The 13441-nt window shown below is 33.8% G+C and overlaps 1 protein-coding gene across 3 annotated transcripts; it reads right to left on the reverse strand.

The window, feature by feature from the left end:
- Positions 1-364: 364 nt before the first annotated feature.
- Positions 365-3895, reverse strand: LOC134282449 (uncharacterized). 3 transcript variants are annotated; one of them, XM_062764855.1, is made up of 7 exons: positions 3639-3894; positions 3217-3343; positions 1868-2022; positions 1666-1778; positions 1415-1554; positions 958-1173; positions 365-643 (listed from the first exon to the last, which is right to left on the reverse strand). In XM_062764855.1, exons 2-7 carry the CDS (start codon positions 3332-3334, stop codon positions 495-497), a joined length of 891 nt encoding a protein of 296 aa, XP_062620839.1. In that variant the 5' UTR covers positions 3335-3343; positions 3639-3894; the 3' UTR covers positions 365-494. The 3 variants fall into 3 exon arrangements, with proteins under 3 accessions (XP_062620839.1, XP_062620841.1, XP_062620840.1); XM_062764856.1 differs by having other exon boundaries at positions 426-643; positions 977-1173; positions 3639-3895; XM_062764857.1 differs by lacking the exons at positions 3217-3343; positions 3639-3894 and adding an exon at positions 2271-2507.
- Between the last annotated feature and the right edge of the window lie 9546 nt (positions 3896-13441).

A 13441-nucleotide genomic window follows, 5' to 3' on the forward strand; every position in this document is an offset into this window, starting at 1 on the left:
GTTGCAATTGTAGAACATTGTAAAGTCTTAGAACAGTTATCTCCAGGTGATATAATCTAAGCAGACAAAGGGTTCACTATTCACAAGTTGTTGCCCCAAGGAGTACATCTAAATATTCCTCCCTTTCTTACATCTAAATCCCAATACACCCCCAGTGAGGTCCAACTATGTCGAAGAATTGCTAAGTCACGCATACATGTTGAAAGAGCAAATGAGCGTATTAAGAATTATGAAATTTTACGGCATGTTCCGCAGCAATTTAGATATATTTCTACAAAAGTCTTTCAATTATGCTGTGTTTTAGTCAATTTTCGGGATCCCCTTATGCAGGAAATTGCTCAGAATTTTGCAAGTGTAGATAACTAAGATATTAAAATTAAAATTTTTTCACCATGTTTAATGTTATATCTTATAGCTGTTGTAAATACGGGAGAAATTTACAGAAATAAAAGTCTGTCAAAACAGATATGTTGATCTCCCAATTGATGTCTTTGTTAATTCTCACAATCGCAGTCTTTTGGTGTCCAGACCATAAAATCACACAAGGATTTCCCAGTTATATGAAGCTGTCCTTGCACTTGATCATAGTATTGGTGGTTCTCTCGTAGCTTGAAGGACTTGACTCCATTAAAATCCTGAACCTCTATATGAAAAAAATATATATGTTGAAGATTTTTAAAGAATAAGAATTTTCATTGGTGCCTCAATCGTTAATATAAGACAAAACTATTTAACTAATAAATATTTACATGTATAAGTATTTTGTTCCTTACTGTACAATAAAGTGAGAAGGCAAATCATCTGCCTTGAGGACTAACATTACAACAGAAGGAAAAAACTTTTTTAACAATTGCTAAATTGTACTTAAATTTATCCAAACTAATATATTGAAATTATTTAAAGTAATATCTCAGTACATGAAACATATTCAAACAAATGCATATACACTATTATTACCTAGGCAAAAATCATGTACTTTTTCAATAGCTTCTGGAATTGTCATATTCTTTGCTGAAAAGGGGCATTTCACCTCCAGTATTTCTGGCTTAACGTTTGACATCTCTAATATGTCAGCGAGTCCTGAATTCTGATAGCTGAATCCAAATGCAGCAGGACGACGAATGAGTCCATCGGGGCTTGACCCAAGAACCCCATTACAGTGTAGCCAGATACCTAATATGAACAGTATTATAAAGTTACAAAATAGCATTAATATGCAACACTCTGATTTTCTTATGCATTGATGACTTGTTATAAATAAAACATAAAAATAGTATATTTATATTCATTATCTTAAACTTCAGTTTAATAACTGAATTTTAAATAAATTAGCTCAAGAAAATTTTTTATTTATCATCAATTTTTATTTGCTTTAAAGAAATTGAAATTTTGCTTAGGAAAGAAATATACCAACCTGTTGGCTCTACAACTGCATCCCCAAAAGTTCTATACTTTTCAATTGCGACTTTTTCATTGCACGTCCCCCAAATAATGGCATCCTTCTTTGACAGATCATACGCTGAGCATAATCTTTTGTATAAGGAGACAGGATATCTGTTATATAAGGAGCAAACTTTCAATATTTTTGATTTTATAATTAACTGCTTTTACAAGTATCATTTATAATTACATATACATATAAAGGCATGTAAACTACCAGTATACCTATTTCTCTTGATCGCTGCCAAAACACAACCAAAGTTTGAAGCTGTTAATCTATTCTTCCTAACAGATGACCACATGCAATTTTCCTTTTGACCAGTGGTAAGACAGGCAATCTAAAACATGACAAAAATCTTAAAACTTAAACAACATTCATAATAAAACAGAATACATTCTATTCATTATGCAACTCATTTGTCTTTACCTGTTGGATTTCTTGCTCATTTATCATTAATTTTTGCTTCATCCAAGCGATTGGATTCTCTGCAGAAATAAATTCCTGGCTAGAGATGAGGTCTTCAACTAGAGGCACTTTAAGTGTGGGCACAGGTGGCTCGGGGGATAGTATCCAATGCATTGCTGTTGATTTAATTAAACAAAAAAATTAAACCCGCAGTGAAAAAGACAACAAATACTCAATAAACCTGTATTGCAGTTACATCACCAATTCTTAATACTGGTATATATGTTAAATATTTTTTCAAACTTATTTTATTCACTACTTCAAATAAATTTTGGATTTCAATATGTATACATGTGAAAAGAATGTACAAATAACTTCCTTTAAGTATATGAGAAATAGGGTGAATAATATTTAAACATTTTACTAAAGGTTGCAGTTGAGTTGAAGTTTTATGTTACGTCACGATCTTCTAGTTTGACAGATGCGTTCAAGGTAAATAGTATACGCCTCCTAACCGCAAGCTTTACGACTGGAACTTTCTTCTAATCCCTGATTGTTTGCTTGTACAACAAACTATTTCTGTGTCAAGGTTGATAATATGAGTTAATCAATCACATGAATTGTTTACGCTGAATGCATCTGTCAAAAAAGATTGTGACGTGATGCAAAACTTCACACTGAATAGAAATTGATAGTATAAATGTATAATTAAAAGTTTTAAACAAAGTCAACACAAAAACAAAAGAGACAAGAACAAAACCAAACATGTAAAAGATAAAAAAAGCAAAAAGAATGGAAAGACTGCACATCTTGTCAGAATTTCAGTCCAATGTCAAATAAGCCATTATATATCTGAAGTCCAAAGTCCAGGTGTAATGAGTTAGTTAGGTGTTTTGTGAATTTTTATATATATATACATGTGTGTATATGCATTCTATCCTATCACAGTTTAAATTTTCAAAAAAGTAACAATAAAATAAACTCGTAAACAATGTGACACTAAAATAAAACACCAGATATATTAACCTGAAAATCTCCCTACAGTTGTCTATTTCTGATATAGGAACTCCCTGTCCCTATCATTGACTGGCCTATTTGTTGCCCTAGTAATTTTTCACAAAAGTTTAAAAATGGAGCATAATACAACACTGAATTGTTTTACATATACCATGCTAGCTGCAGATCTGCAGCTTGCTGGTCTGAAAAAATTAGGATGGACGACCAGAGAGATACAGTTCCATCCATTGAAAAAAGTGTATATTGCCCATAAAAAATGTGCTATTTCTCTATTTTTTATATTTTCACTTTTGGGATACTGTCATTTTTTAATATTTTGCACCATTCATGAAACAGTCATAATAAATGCATACCTGTAATTAATAAACCTGTCAGGTGCAGGAAAAAGTTCTTCCATCGTCTTAGTTTGACGAGGTGGCACACTCTTTGGATGCTTAATCCAACTCTGGCGTACATCAGTTTTGCTGACATTTTTGTAACCTGTATCAACATGTTCCATTAATTTACTAAGTTATATTATAGTCTTGGGGCCTAAAGTTAGATTTTATAGTTACAAGTATGCTTATATATGCCAAGGTAGTGGACTTGGAGGTTCCAGGGCACGAATAGTACCCTGCTACCTACAGTCACATGGTGAACTGCACACTTGTATATACCGGGTATATATATTGGTGTGCATATTTTGATATAATTTCTATTTAACATTAAATTTGGTAAAGCATACCTAAAACAGACCAAGTGAATTTACATATTACATAAATTGCTTATAAATTACCCATAGAGAAGAATGCTGGCTTTATGGTGACATTTGTCCATCCCATTTACACATTCACAGGTACTCTGTTCAACTGTGTAACAGTTACCAGTGGTTACCAAGAGTAATCTAATAAAATAAAAAAAAAAATAACCACCTAGAATTTTACTTATGTTTCTATCAATTTTAAAAGTAAAAAGCATGTTTACATGGAAACTTGAAAATTAAGGAGAGAGAGAGAGAAAAAAAAGAATTGTATATTAATTTATTATTATGTATTAAGACATTGCATAGACGCTTTCAGTCAAGGAAATTAGGAAAGAGGTTTGTTCTGGATTTATTGCATAGGCAGGATAAAACATATATACTTCCAAACGTGTTGTACATTATGCATTTTTTCGTGATTTGCAACAAAAGACTTTAAAAAAAAATTTTCTTTCTTCCAAAAATCTCAAAGAAATGGGATGAACTTACAGTAACCTGGTAGCTCCGGTCTCGCATGGAGGCTTGCACAATTCCCCTTATAAACTGCGCATCTTTGTCATACACAAACTTTAAAACGTGGTCAGATTGACGGCAGTCTCCGATTTCCGCATAAGTTTCGTTGTACCAGCTGTATAATTTGACCATGGAGAACGCCATACCGCAATCGCGTATACCTTGTGTAATATGCGTCTTCTTCGTTTATCTCCAGAAACGAAATCTGGCGATGTCTAGGGGGGCACTGTGTAGGCCTAACACCTGCATCATTAGGGACCCCTCGGCTGATTAGGTTTGCCGAATGAGTGGAAAATTTAGCCTGGTACCCTGTCTCATCATTGCCGAGGCATTGACGCAGAGTAAACGAAGCAAAACAGGGACAGGGAACCAGGCTATGCGTAGGAATTTGTTAAAAGTTCTCTACTAAGAACAAATGTATTTTTAATAACTGCACAATAATAATTACAGTACAGTTTATATTCACATTTAATTAATCAGATTATGAGTATAAATTGTTTCAACAGCGATTACAAGTAGATGCACTATATTTCAGAACGTCAGTTTAATTTGACGACTATTGGGTCAACATCCTGCCTTGAACAGGAAGTTGAACAGGATCCCATAAGCCGGCTATTGCTCTTTGAGCAATAAGCCCGGCTAATTATGTATCTTAGTGTAGTCTACTTATGTGCCAAGTTATATTGAAACCAGACCAAAACTGTAGGAGAAGTAGCATTTTGAAAGAATTTCACTGAAATTTCTATTTTTAGTAACAACGGCAACGCCGTTCATCGAATTTAATGCTTCGAAAACTAAGTTAAATCACAGGCACCTGAAGTATGGATAATACCCCCCCCCCTTTTTTTTAATAAAAAAAAAAATGTAAGAGTGTCTAAGATCTCAAAAATATAAAATTTCCCCGTCAAACACATCTATATGTCATTATATGCAAGCAGATTGTACTTTTTCTCACGTTTAAAGAATGGCCTTATTCGGTATAGTAAAAATACAGTTAAAATAGTTAAAACATGAACCAAATTTAATTGTTTGAAAGTTGTTGCACAATACTCAGGTGACCTATAAGGCCCGTGGGCCTCTTGTTGGAGAAGTAGCATTTTGAAAGAATTTCACTGAAATTTCTATTTTTAGTAACAACGGCAACGCCGTTCATCGAATTTAATGCTTCGAAAACTAAGTTAAATCACAGGCACCTGAAGTATGGATAATACCCCCCCCCCCCCATTTTTTTAATGAAAAAAAAAAATGTAAGAGTGTATAATATCTCAAAAATATAAAATTTCCCCGTCAAACACATCTATATGTCATTATATGCAAGCAGATTGTACTTTTTCTCACGTTTAAAGAATGGCCTTATTCGGTATAGTAAAAATACAGTTAAAATAGTTAAAACATGAACCAAATTTAATTGTTTGAAAGTTGTTGCACAATACTCAGGTGACCTATAAGGCCCGTGGGCCTCTTGTTGGAGAAGTAGCATTTTGAAAGAATTTCACTGAAATTTCTATTTTTAGTAACAACGGCAACGCCGTTCATCGAATTTAATGCTTCGAAAACTAAGTTAAATCACAGGCACCTGAAGTATGGATAATACCCCCCCCCCCCCTTTTTGTTAATGAAAAAATGTAAGAGTGTATAATATCTCAAAAATATAAAATTTCCCCGTCAAACACATCTATATGTCATTATATGCAAGCAGATTGTACTTTTTCTCACGTTTAAAGAATGGCCTTATTCGGTATAGTAAAAATACAGTTAAAATAGTTAAAACATGAACCAAATTTAATTGTTTGAAAGTTGTTGCACAATACTCAGGTGACCTATAAGGCCCGTGGGCCTCTTGTTAAGAATTATAATTATTTTGTTTTTTTTGTTCATAACCTCATCCCCCTGATGACTGATTTAACCACAGGCACCTGAAGTATGGATAGTAACACCCCCCCTTTTTTGTTAATGAAAAAAAAATGTAACAGTGTATAATATCTCAAAAATATAAAATTTCCCCGTCAAACACATCTACATGTCGTTATATTCAAGCAGATTGTACCTTTTCTCACGTTTAAAGAATGGCCTTATTCGGTATAGTAAAAATACACAAGGTAAGAAACAAAAGTTGTAAACAAATGGTGAACCCCTACTTCGAACCAGATAACCAAGGTAATAATTAGTGTTACCTATCATAATTTTGCAATCAATCTGTCTGGGAGATGTTCTTTGATTAGTCTCTTTAACCTAAACACCGCTATTAGCGTTCTATATGCCGTAATCAGACGATTTATTAATCGGATACACAAAATTTTCTCCATTGGCAGCGTTAAAGGAGGTTTTGAAGCTGCTTTTCTGTTTCGCTTTATCTGATTGGCTAATTATAATACAGTTTAAATATCTAACCAATCAGATAAGGCGAAACAGAAAAGCAGCTCCAAAACCTCCTTTAACGCTGCCAGTGCGTTGATTGGTTGATTAACACACCAAAGAGCAAATTTCAAAGCATTAATTTATTTTCAGACTTTGTACACCCCCCCTTCACCCCTACCCAGGGAAGGGGCGGGGGCACAAAAAAATAACCATTTTGCTAGGTGCACATTTCTTCATCATGAATATATATTTGGATCATTGGCATTAAACACAGGAGCAAAGGAAAGAATTTAAAAGAATAAATGCATTTTCACTATATAAGAGAGCCCTGCCCTAACACCAAAACCCCTGACCCTGGGTCATAAAATTCACAATTTTGAAAGAGGCACTCTTGCTCATCATAACTATGTGCTTAGTTACTTTATTTAATACCCAGAAGTAGAGAAGAAGATTTTCAAAGAATTAATGCATTTTCACTAAATAACCAATAGAGACCCGCCCTAACACCAGAACCCCAGACCCTGGGGTTACAAAATTCACAATTTTGAAAGAGGTACTCTTGCTCATCATAACTATGTGCTTGGTTAGTTTATTTGATACCCAGGAGCAGAGAAGAAGATTTTCAAAGAATAAATGCATTTTCACTATATAACCAATAGAGCCCCGCCCTAACACCAAAACTCCTGACCCTGGGGTCATAAAATTCACAATTTTGAAAGAGGTACTCTTGCTCATCATAACTAAGTACTTAGTTAGTTTATTTAATACCCAGAAGTAGAGAAGAAGATTTTCAAAGAATTAATGCATTTTCACTAAATAACCAATAGAGCCCCGTCCTAACACAAGAACCCCTGACCCTGGGGCCATAAAATTCACAATTTAAGAAGAGGCACTCTTGCTCATCATCACTATGTGCTTAGTTAGTTAATTCAATACCCAGAAGTAGAGAAGAAGATTTTCAAAGAATTAATGCATTTTCACTATATAACCAATAGAGCCCCGCCCTAACACCAGAACCCCTGACCCTGGGGTCATAAAATTCACAATTTAAGAAGAGGCACTCTTGTTCATCATCACTATGTGCTTGGTTAGTTTATTTAATACCTAGGAGCAGAGAAGATTTTCAAAGAAATAATGTACTTTCACTTCATAATCTAAATAGCCGTGCCCTAGCACTAGAACCCCTGACCCTGTGGCCATGAATTTCACAATTTTGGTACTCAGAGGACTCAATGCTCATTACATTCATGCCAACAGTTTGCCTGCTTGATGTCCAGGAGTAAAGAAGAAGATTTTTAAAGATTGCACTAATTTTAGTGGTTTTTGCCCCACCCCCCAGGCCCCAGGGGGGCAGGGACCATGAAATTCACAATTTTTGTTCCCCTTCACCCATAGATGCTGTATACCAAATTTGGTTAAAAATGGTTGAGTGGTTTCAGAGAAGAAGCTGAAAATGTTCAAATGTTAACACACGACGCACGACACACGACGACGGACGAAAACGGATAGCAATAGGTCACCTCAGGGGACCTAAAAATTGCTATGAAAATAAAAACTTACCACAGTTGGCTATGAATGGTGTTTTTAATATTGGCTTATCGACATGTGGGTGAAAAACCTTGACATTACAATTTGCGACGAGAATGGTTTTGGCCTGCCCCCTCACAAACACGCACATTGAGGGGGCCGCCGCGAGGCAGTAGGCATAATGCATGCTAGTGAATTCCTTACATGGCGTACACGGTATGCATACAGTCTGGGGTGTATAGGCCAAGATCATAGAAGTCGTTAGGATTAGAATAATCCTCATTGCTGCCGCGTACTCAACAGTCAACCGCGCCTTTTAAAAACGAGCTCTGCCTCGATTTGAAATTAGGTATTGTAAAGCACGAATCCAAGTTTAGTCTCTCTATTTCCGGACAGTTTCATTTTTTTTATTGACACTTTTGGACGTCATGAAACTTTATTTTTTATGTGTGAATGGAAAATGTTTCAGAAGAAAAAAAAATGAACGAATTTTTAGAATATTATAAATTTACGCAGCACATAAATGAATGCAATAATAATTCTATAATCTTCAAAAGAGGTCATGAAATGTGCACACTTTTTTTTTACTCATAATTACCACAAAGATCAAAAACAAAATAGACCTTTGTTGTAAATAATGTTTTCACAAGATCTATAGGGTGCACAAAATATATGTTGTATTTGACGACCATTGTTTTCAGTGACACAAATTAAGAACAAACTTCTAAAGTCATACAATAATGTGCTTTCCTCAGCATCAGTTCGACAGAACAAAAGATTCAGTTGTAATTCAAACATGATAACTATTGTTCAGTGACACACATTTTTCACATATAGGTACAAGGTTAAGGGAGTAAAATATAGAATATAGATCTCTTTTAAATAATGTTTTCTCAGCATTATAAAAGACGCTTCCTCTAAGGTCAAGAAAAAAAAAACTTGTAGTCAGCTAATGATGAATTCAAGGCATTGTATATCTTATCATATATAAGGTTGAAGATTTTTCATTCATCAATCCAGAATTCTCTTTCTGATTTAGAGATAAGAATGGCTGAGGCACAGTTGACATTCATATAAGTTAATTTTTTTGTATTATTTTTTTTAATTGTATTTTTTAAAATTCTTTTTTCATTATTTAGGCATTTAGAAAACTGAAAAGCATGCATCTTATATGAATACAATTATTATTAAAACAAAGAGTAGACATGATTTTTTTTATATATACATTTTTTTTAATCAAGGGACAGTTTGGAAAATAATGAACGTAAATGCAAGGGACCCACTCTGAAAGAACTGCTGCAGAAACCACCACTACAACCAAGAATGCAAATGTGTAAACCGAAGCAACAACCACCAGCGATTCATCAAAAACAAGAAAACGTTTTCTCGGATCAAAAGGAAAATAGTTTTGAAAATTTCGTAGGGTTCGAGGAAGAATGGAAAAAAACTACATAGAGAACTCGATCTTCCTGATTTGGATGTCGAGTAAGTACTGAGTATAATAAAATCTTACGTTTTAATGCTATCAGCATCAATAAACGCTAAATTGTACTGACTTAAAAATTATTTATTAGTTTTGTTTTTAATTACATTGTATTGGCATTAAAGATTTTTCCTAATTTTTGGTACAAAAGAAAAAGTATCATTGTATCATCCATAGTATAATCAAAATTTATCTTATGCATTTCTAACAATTTTAGAAATTCTTCAAATTCCATAAATTTTAAAGACAATCCTCAAAAGTCAGAACAAACACCTGTATTTCAAAGGTATTCTTATCACTTGTTACTGTATGTGTAATCAGCATAATAAATTTTTAAAATTAAATTCATTTTTTTTTTCAAACGCTTCCTCTCTTTTTTAATAAAGATATTCCATGACTAAAAACTGTGTCGAGACCGGTGATACCCGTACTGCGGTATTAAAAGCAACTACTCCAGAGGGGTACGTTATCAGGGAAAATCAGACTGCTACCTATAGAAGTCCACAAAAAAATTACGATAGTTCGACAGCTACATGTAGCAATGGGTTTATTGACGTTGAAGTCTCCATAATGACAGAATTAAGGTATATGATAAGTAACTAGAAAACTGACCAGTCAGCAAGGGCCCCGCCATGGGGTAGAATTAATAGGTCGCAGATGATTAAAAAATGAACGAAGCAACTGTATTCTTAAAATTTCAAGATAATTCTTGAATATTTAAAAACCTGAAAATAATATCCTTATATTTACATTAGACAGTAAAGAACAATTTAACATTGAATGTATATTTAAACAATTATGAGGCTTGTGTTATATAAAATGCCAGCCTTCAATGAATGCAGATATCATGAAGGCTTGACCTTAACTTCAAACAAACAACAGTTGCAGACAAAGGTTTTCATTAATCTAAGACAGATAAAGAAAAGCCTACTACTTTCCTGCAGCAGGCTAGATAATTAATCCCAAGGGATTAATTGACTACCTCTCTCATTATTTTCTTCAAAAGTTACAATTAGAACTTTTTCAGTATTAATGATAGAATGGGTTTTTTTTATACAATTATCCTAAAAATTAATAATATTCTTAAATTAACATAAAGTGAAAAAAGCAAATTAAAAAAATCTTCTTCAATCTATTTCTTGTTATTAGAATTCAATGAAATGATAACTATTAAACAAAAATAAATTATAAAAATTTAAATCCACATTTATGAGTGTTCATAGCATTCCAAATTGACTTAACTACAAAACAACCGTATTTGTAGACAGAATTGGTAATTCATCTCAATTTGACAGATAAAGATAATGCTCTGCATTTTTTTCAGGAGGAAAGCTAATTAATCCCAAGGGACTCAAAGAGCATTCAATTTATAATGGGAACATCTTCAGCAGTTATCTCTCTTTGCCAATGCTTTGGTATTTAAAGTTAAGGAATCTACCCCACCACCCCAGCTCCAAACCAGGGGACATAGAGACCAAAACTTAGCATCAAAATGTGTATTTCTGCATACTGAACTACCATACCAAATTTGAAGATGATTGGGCAACCATAAAAAAAGTTGTCCATTCATTCTTATGCATAGATTAAGAATCTACCCCATCACCCCAGCTCCAAACCAGAAGACATAGAGAACCAAACTTAGCATCAAAATATGTATTTCTGCCTACTGAACTACCATACCAAATTTGAAGATGATTGGGCAACCATAAAAAAAGTTATTGGTAAAAAACAGAAAATTTGTGGACGGAAGAGTGACAGACGGACAGACAGACAGACAGACAGACAGACAGACAGACGGACGGACAGACAGAGTGATTACTATAGGGCACCCGCAAATTCTTGCGGGGCCCTAATTATGTTTATAAATTTGAGAAGTACACATATTATGGTTATTCGTCCGACTCATTTTCAAGTGAATCTTCATACTTCAACGAAGTAAATCATTAACTGAATTATTTTATATGAAAATGCAAGTAGACTTTGTATTTCTTTCAAATGTATATTAATTAAGACGACCCTTATATTTCAGACGACGTCATCTCAAAAGTTCCATGATAGAAAAGACCCCAGTGCCACCCTATTCTCTCCATAAAGAGTTAGAAACATTGAAAACTTGGAAAAGAAAGTGAGGAATAATCTTGATCAAATTAACATTATTATTGGTTATATAGAGAGTTATTTTAAAAATCGTAGGGTGCAGTTTGTATCTCTCAATTGAGAGAGAGAATTCTGGAGTCATGTAATTGTATGAAAAAAATGAACTTAGTATGTATGAATAAATATTCTCTCTCTCTCTCTCTAATCTTATTGTAAAGAAAAAAAATGATAAATAGGTGATATAGTTATTTTAAAAATCACACGGTGTTGTTTGTATCTCTCATTTGAGAAAGAGAATTCTGGATTCATGTAATTGTATGAAGAAATAAACTCAGTATGTATGAATTAATGTTCTCTCTTTTTTTAAAATCTTGTTGCAAGGGAAAAAAAGAAAAAAGTTCATTAAAAAGATCGTTATTAATAATATAAAAAAGTTTCTGATCAGTGTTCAAAGTAAAATATATACACTGTCAAAGTGATACTTACCGTTTTTTTTTTGTTGTGGTTATTAGCATTCTCTTTGAGAAATGCTTTGCAAAATTACTCTTTTATACTACAAGTGACTTTAATGTAGGTTAGTAGGTCAATCCCCAGATGAAGAAAGCCTTTGCTTTGACCTAAAAAAACCCTAACATATACTGTTAATTGTGCTTCAGAATTGATACAGTCCATAAATTTGACCGGCTGTCCTACATGACTTGACCTTCAATGGTCATGGTCATATTTGTCACTTGTAAACTTACCCTTGTTTTTTCATCCTTCTTTAAGTTGATCGGTCAAGGCCAGACCTAAAAAATAAGGTCATGATAACGATCTTCAGTAAGTTGCTAAGGTGAAGGTCACGACCTAGTCAGTGAAATTAGGTCAAGGTCGTGGCCTTCTTGGGTCACGACCTTGACCAGCGTGAAATTAGGCCAAGGTCATGACCTTCTTGGAATTAGGTCATGACCTTGACCTCATTTCCAAGGTGAAGGTCATGACTTTGACCTCATTTCCATGAGTGTATTGAGTGTACAGTATACCCCCTGCTGCTCATGTATCAATTCACATATAATTATATCTATCAAATCAAATATAATGATTGTAATCAAGTCCTTTTTATGATGTCTTAATTTAAAAATGAATTGTACTAATTATGAAATCCTTTCAGGTGTGTCACAAGAAGTGTACTGGGAGACGATGAGAGGGAGAGGACTTGACCGTTGGATTTGCCAGGACTGTTCTCAAGATCAGCCTGTCCACGAAAGCACCAGACTGAGTTTATCCACAAACAGGACTGCACAGTAAGTTTACATTTTCAATGTACAATATACATACATACTGATCTATATGTATAATTTAATCTCGTGTTACTCAGGTTGATTATTCAAGAGTATTGGTCTATTCTGCTATCAATATTATTAATTACCGGCCGCCAGGAGGCGGTCGGTTATATGATATGAAAGTTTTAAGTCGCTGTGCGTCAACGGCCCAAGCAGAACTTGTAGAAACGACACTTTCATTTTCTACCCCTACAGAGCAAACAGGTACTTTTTATTATATCCATGTGTTACCTACAGTACTTAAAACTTTTTGAAAATTTGTATAATGTATACCAACTGTTGTTATCAACAGGAAATGACAATGAGGATCTATTTATTACACATTAAACTTAATACACTGATTGTCTTGAGAGAATTTGAAAAATCATGAAAGTATTTTTTTTTGTTAAGCTATTTTTTTTACAGTATCTGGATTGAATCGAATAGCACCGATAGAAATTTATGTCATAATTTATGCGCATAAATTAAAATAAGTCTCCCGCTAGAGGCGCTGCAGTAGGTTCGGACAAATATAGTTATGATGGCGGCCAATTCGTTAT

The sequence above is a fragment of the Saccostrea cucullata genome, unplaced genomic scaffold, assembly GCF_032062105.1.
Source record: "Saccostrea cucullata isolate Sc308-1 unplaced genomic scaffold, CSIRO_AGI_Scuc_v1 ctg2788, whole genome shotgun sequence".
In the NCBI taxonomy this organism is placed as follows: domain Eukaryota; kingdom Metazoa; phylum Mollusca; class Bivalvia; order Ostreida; family Ostreidae; genus Saccostrea; species Saccostrea cuccullata.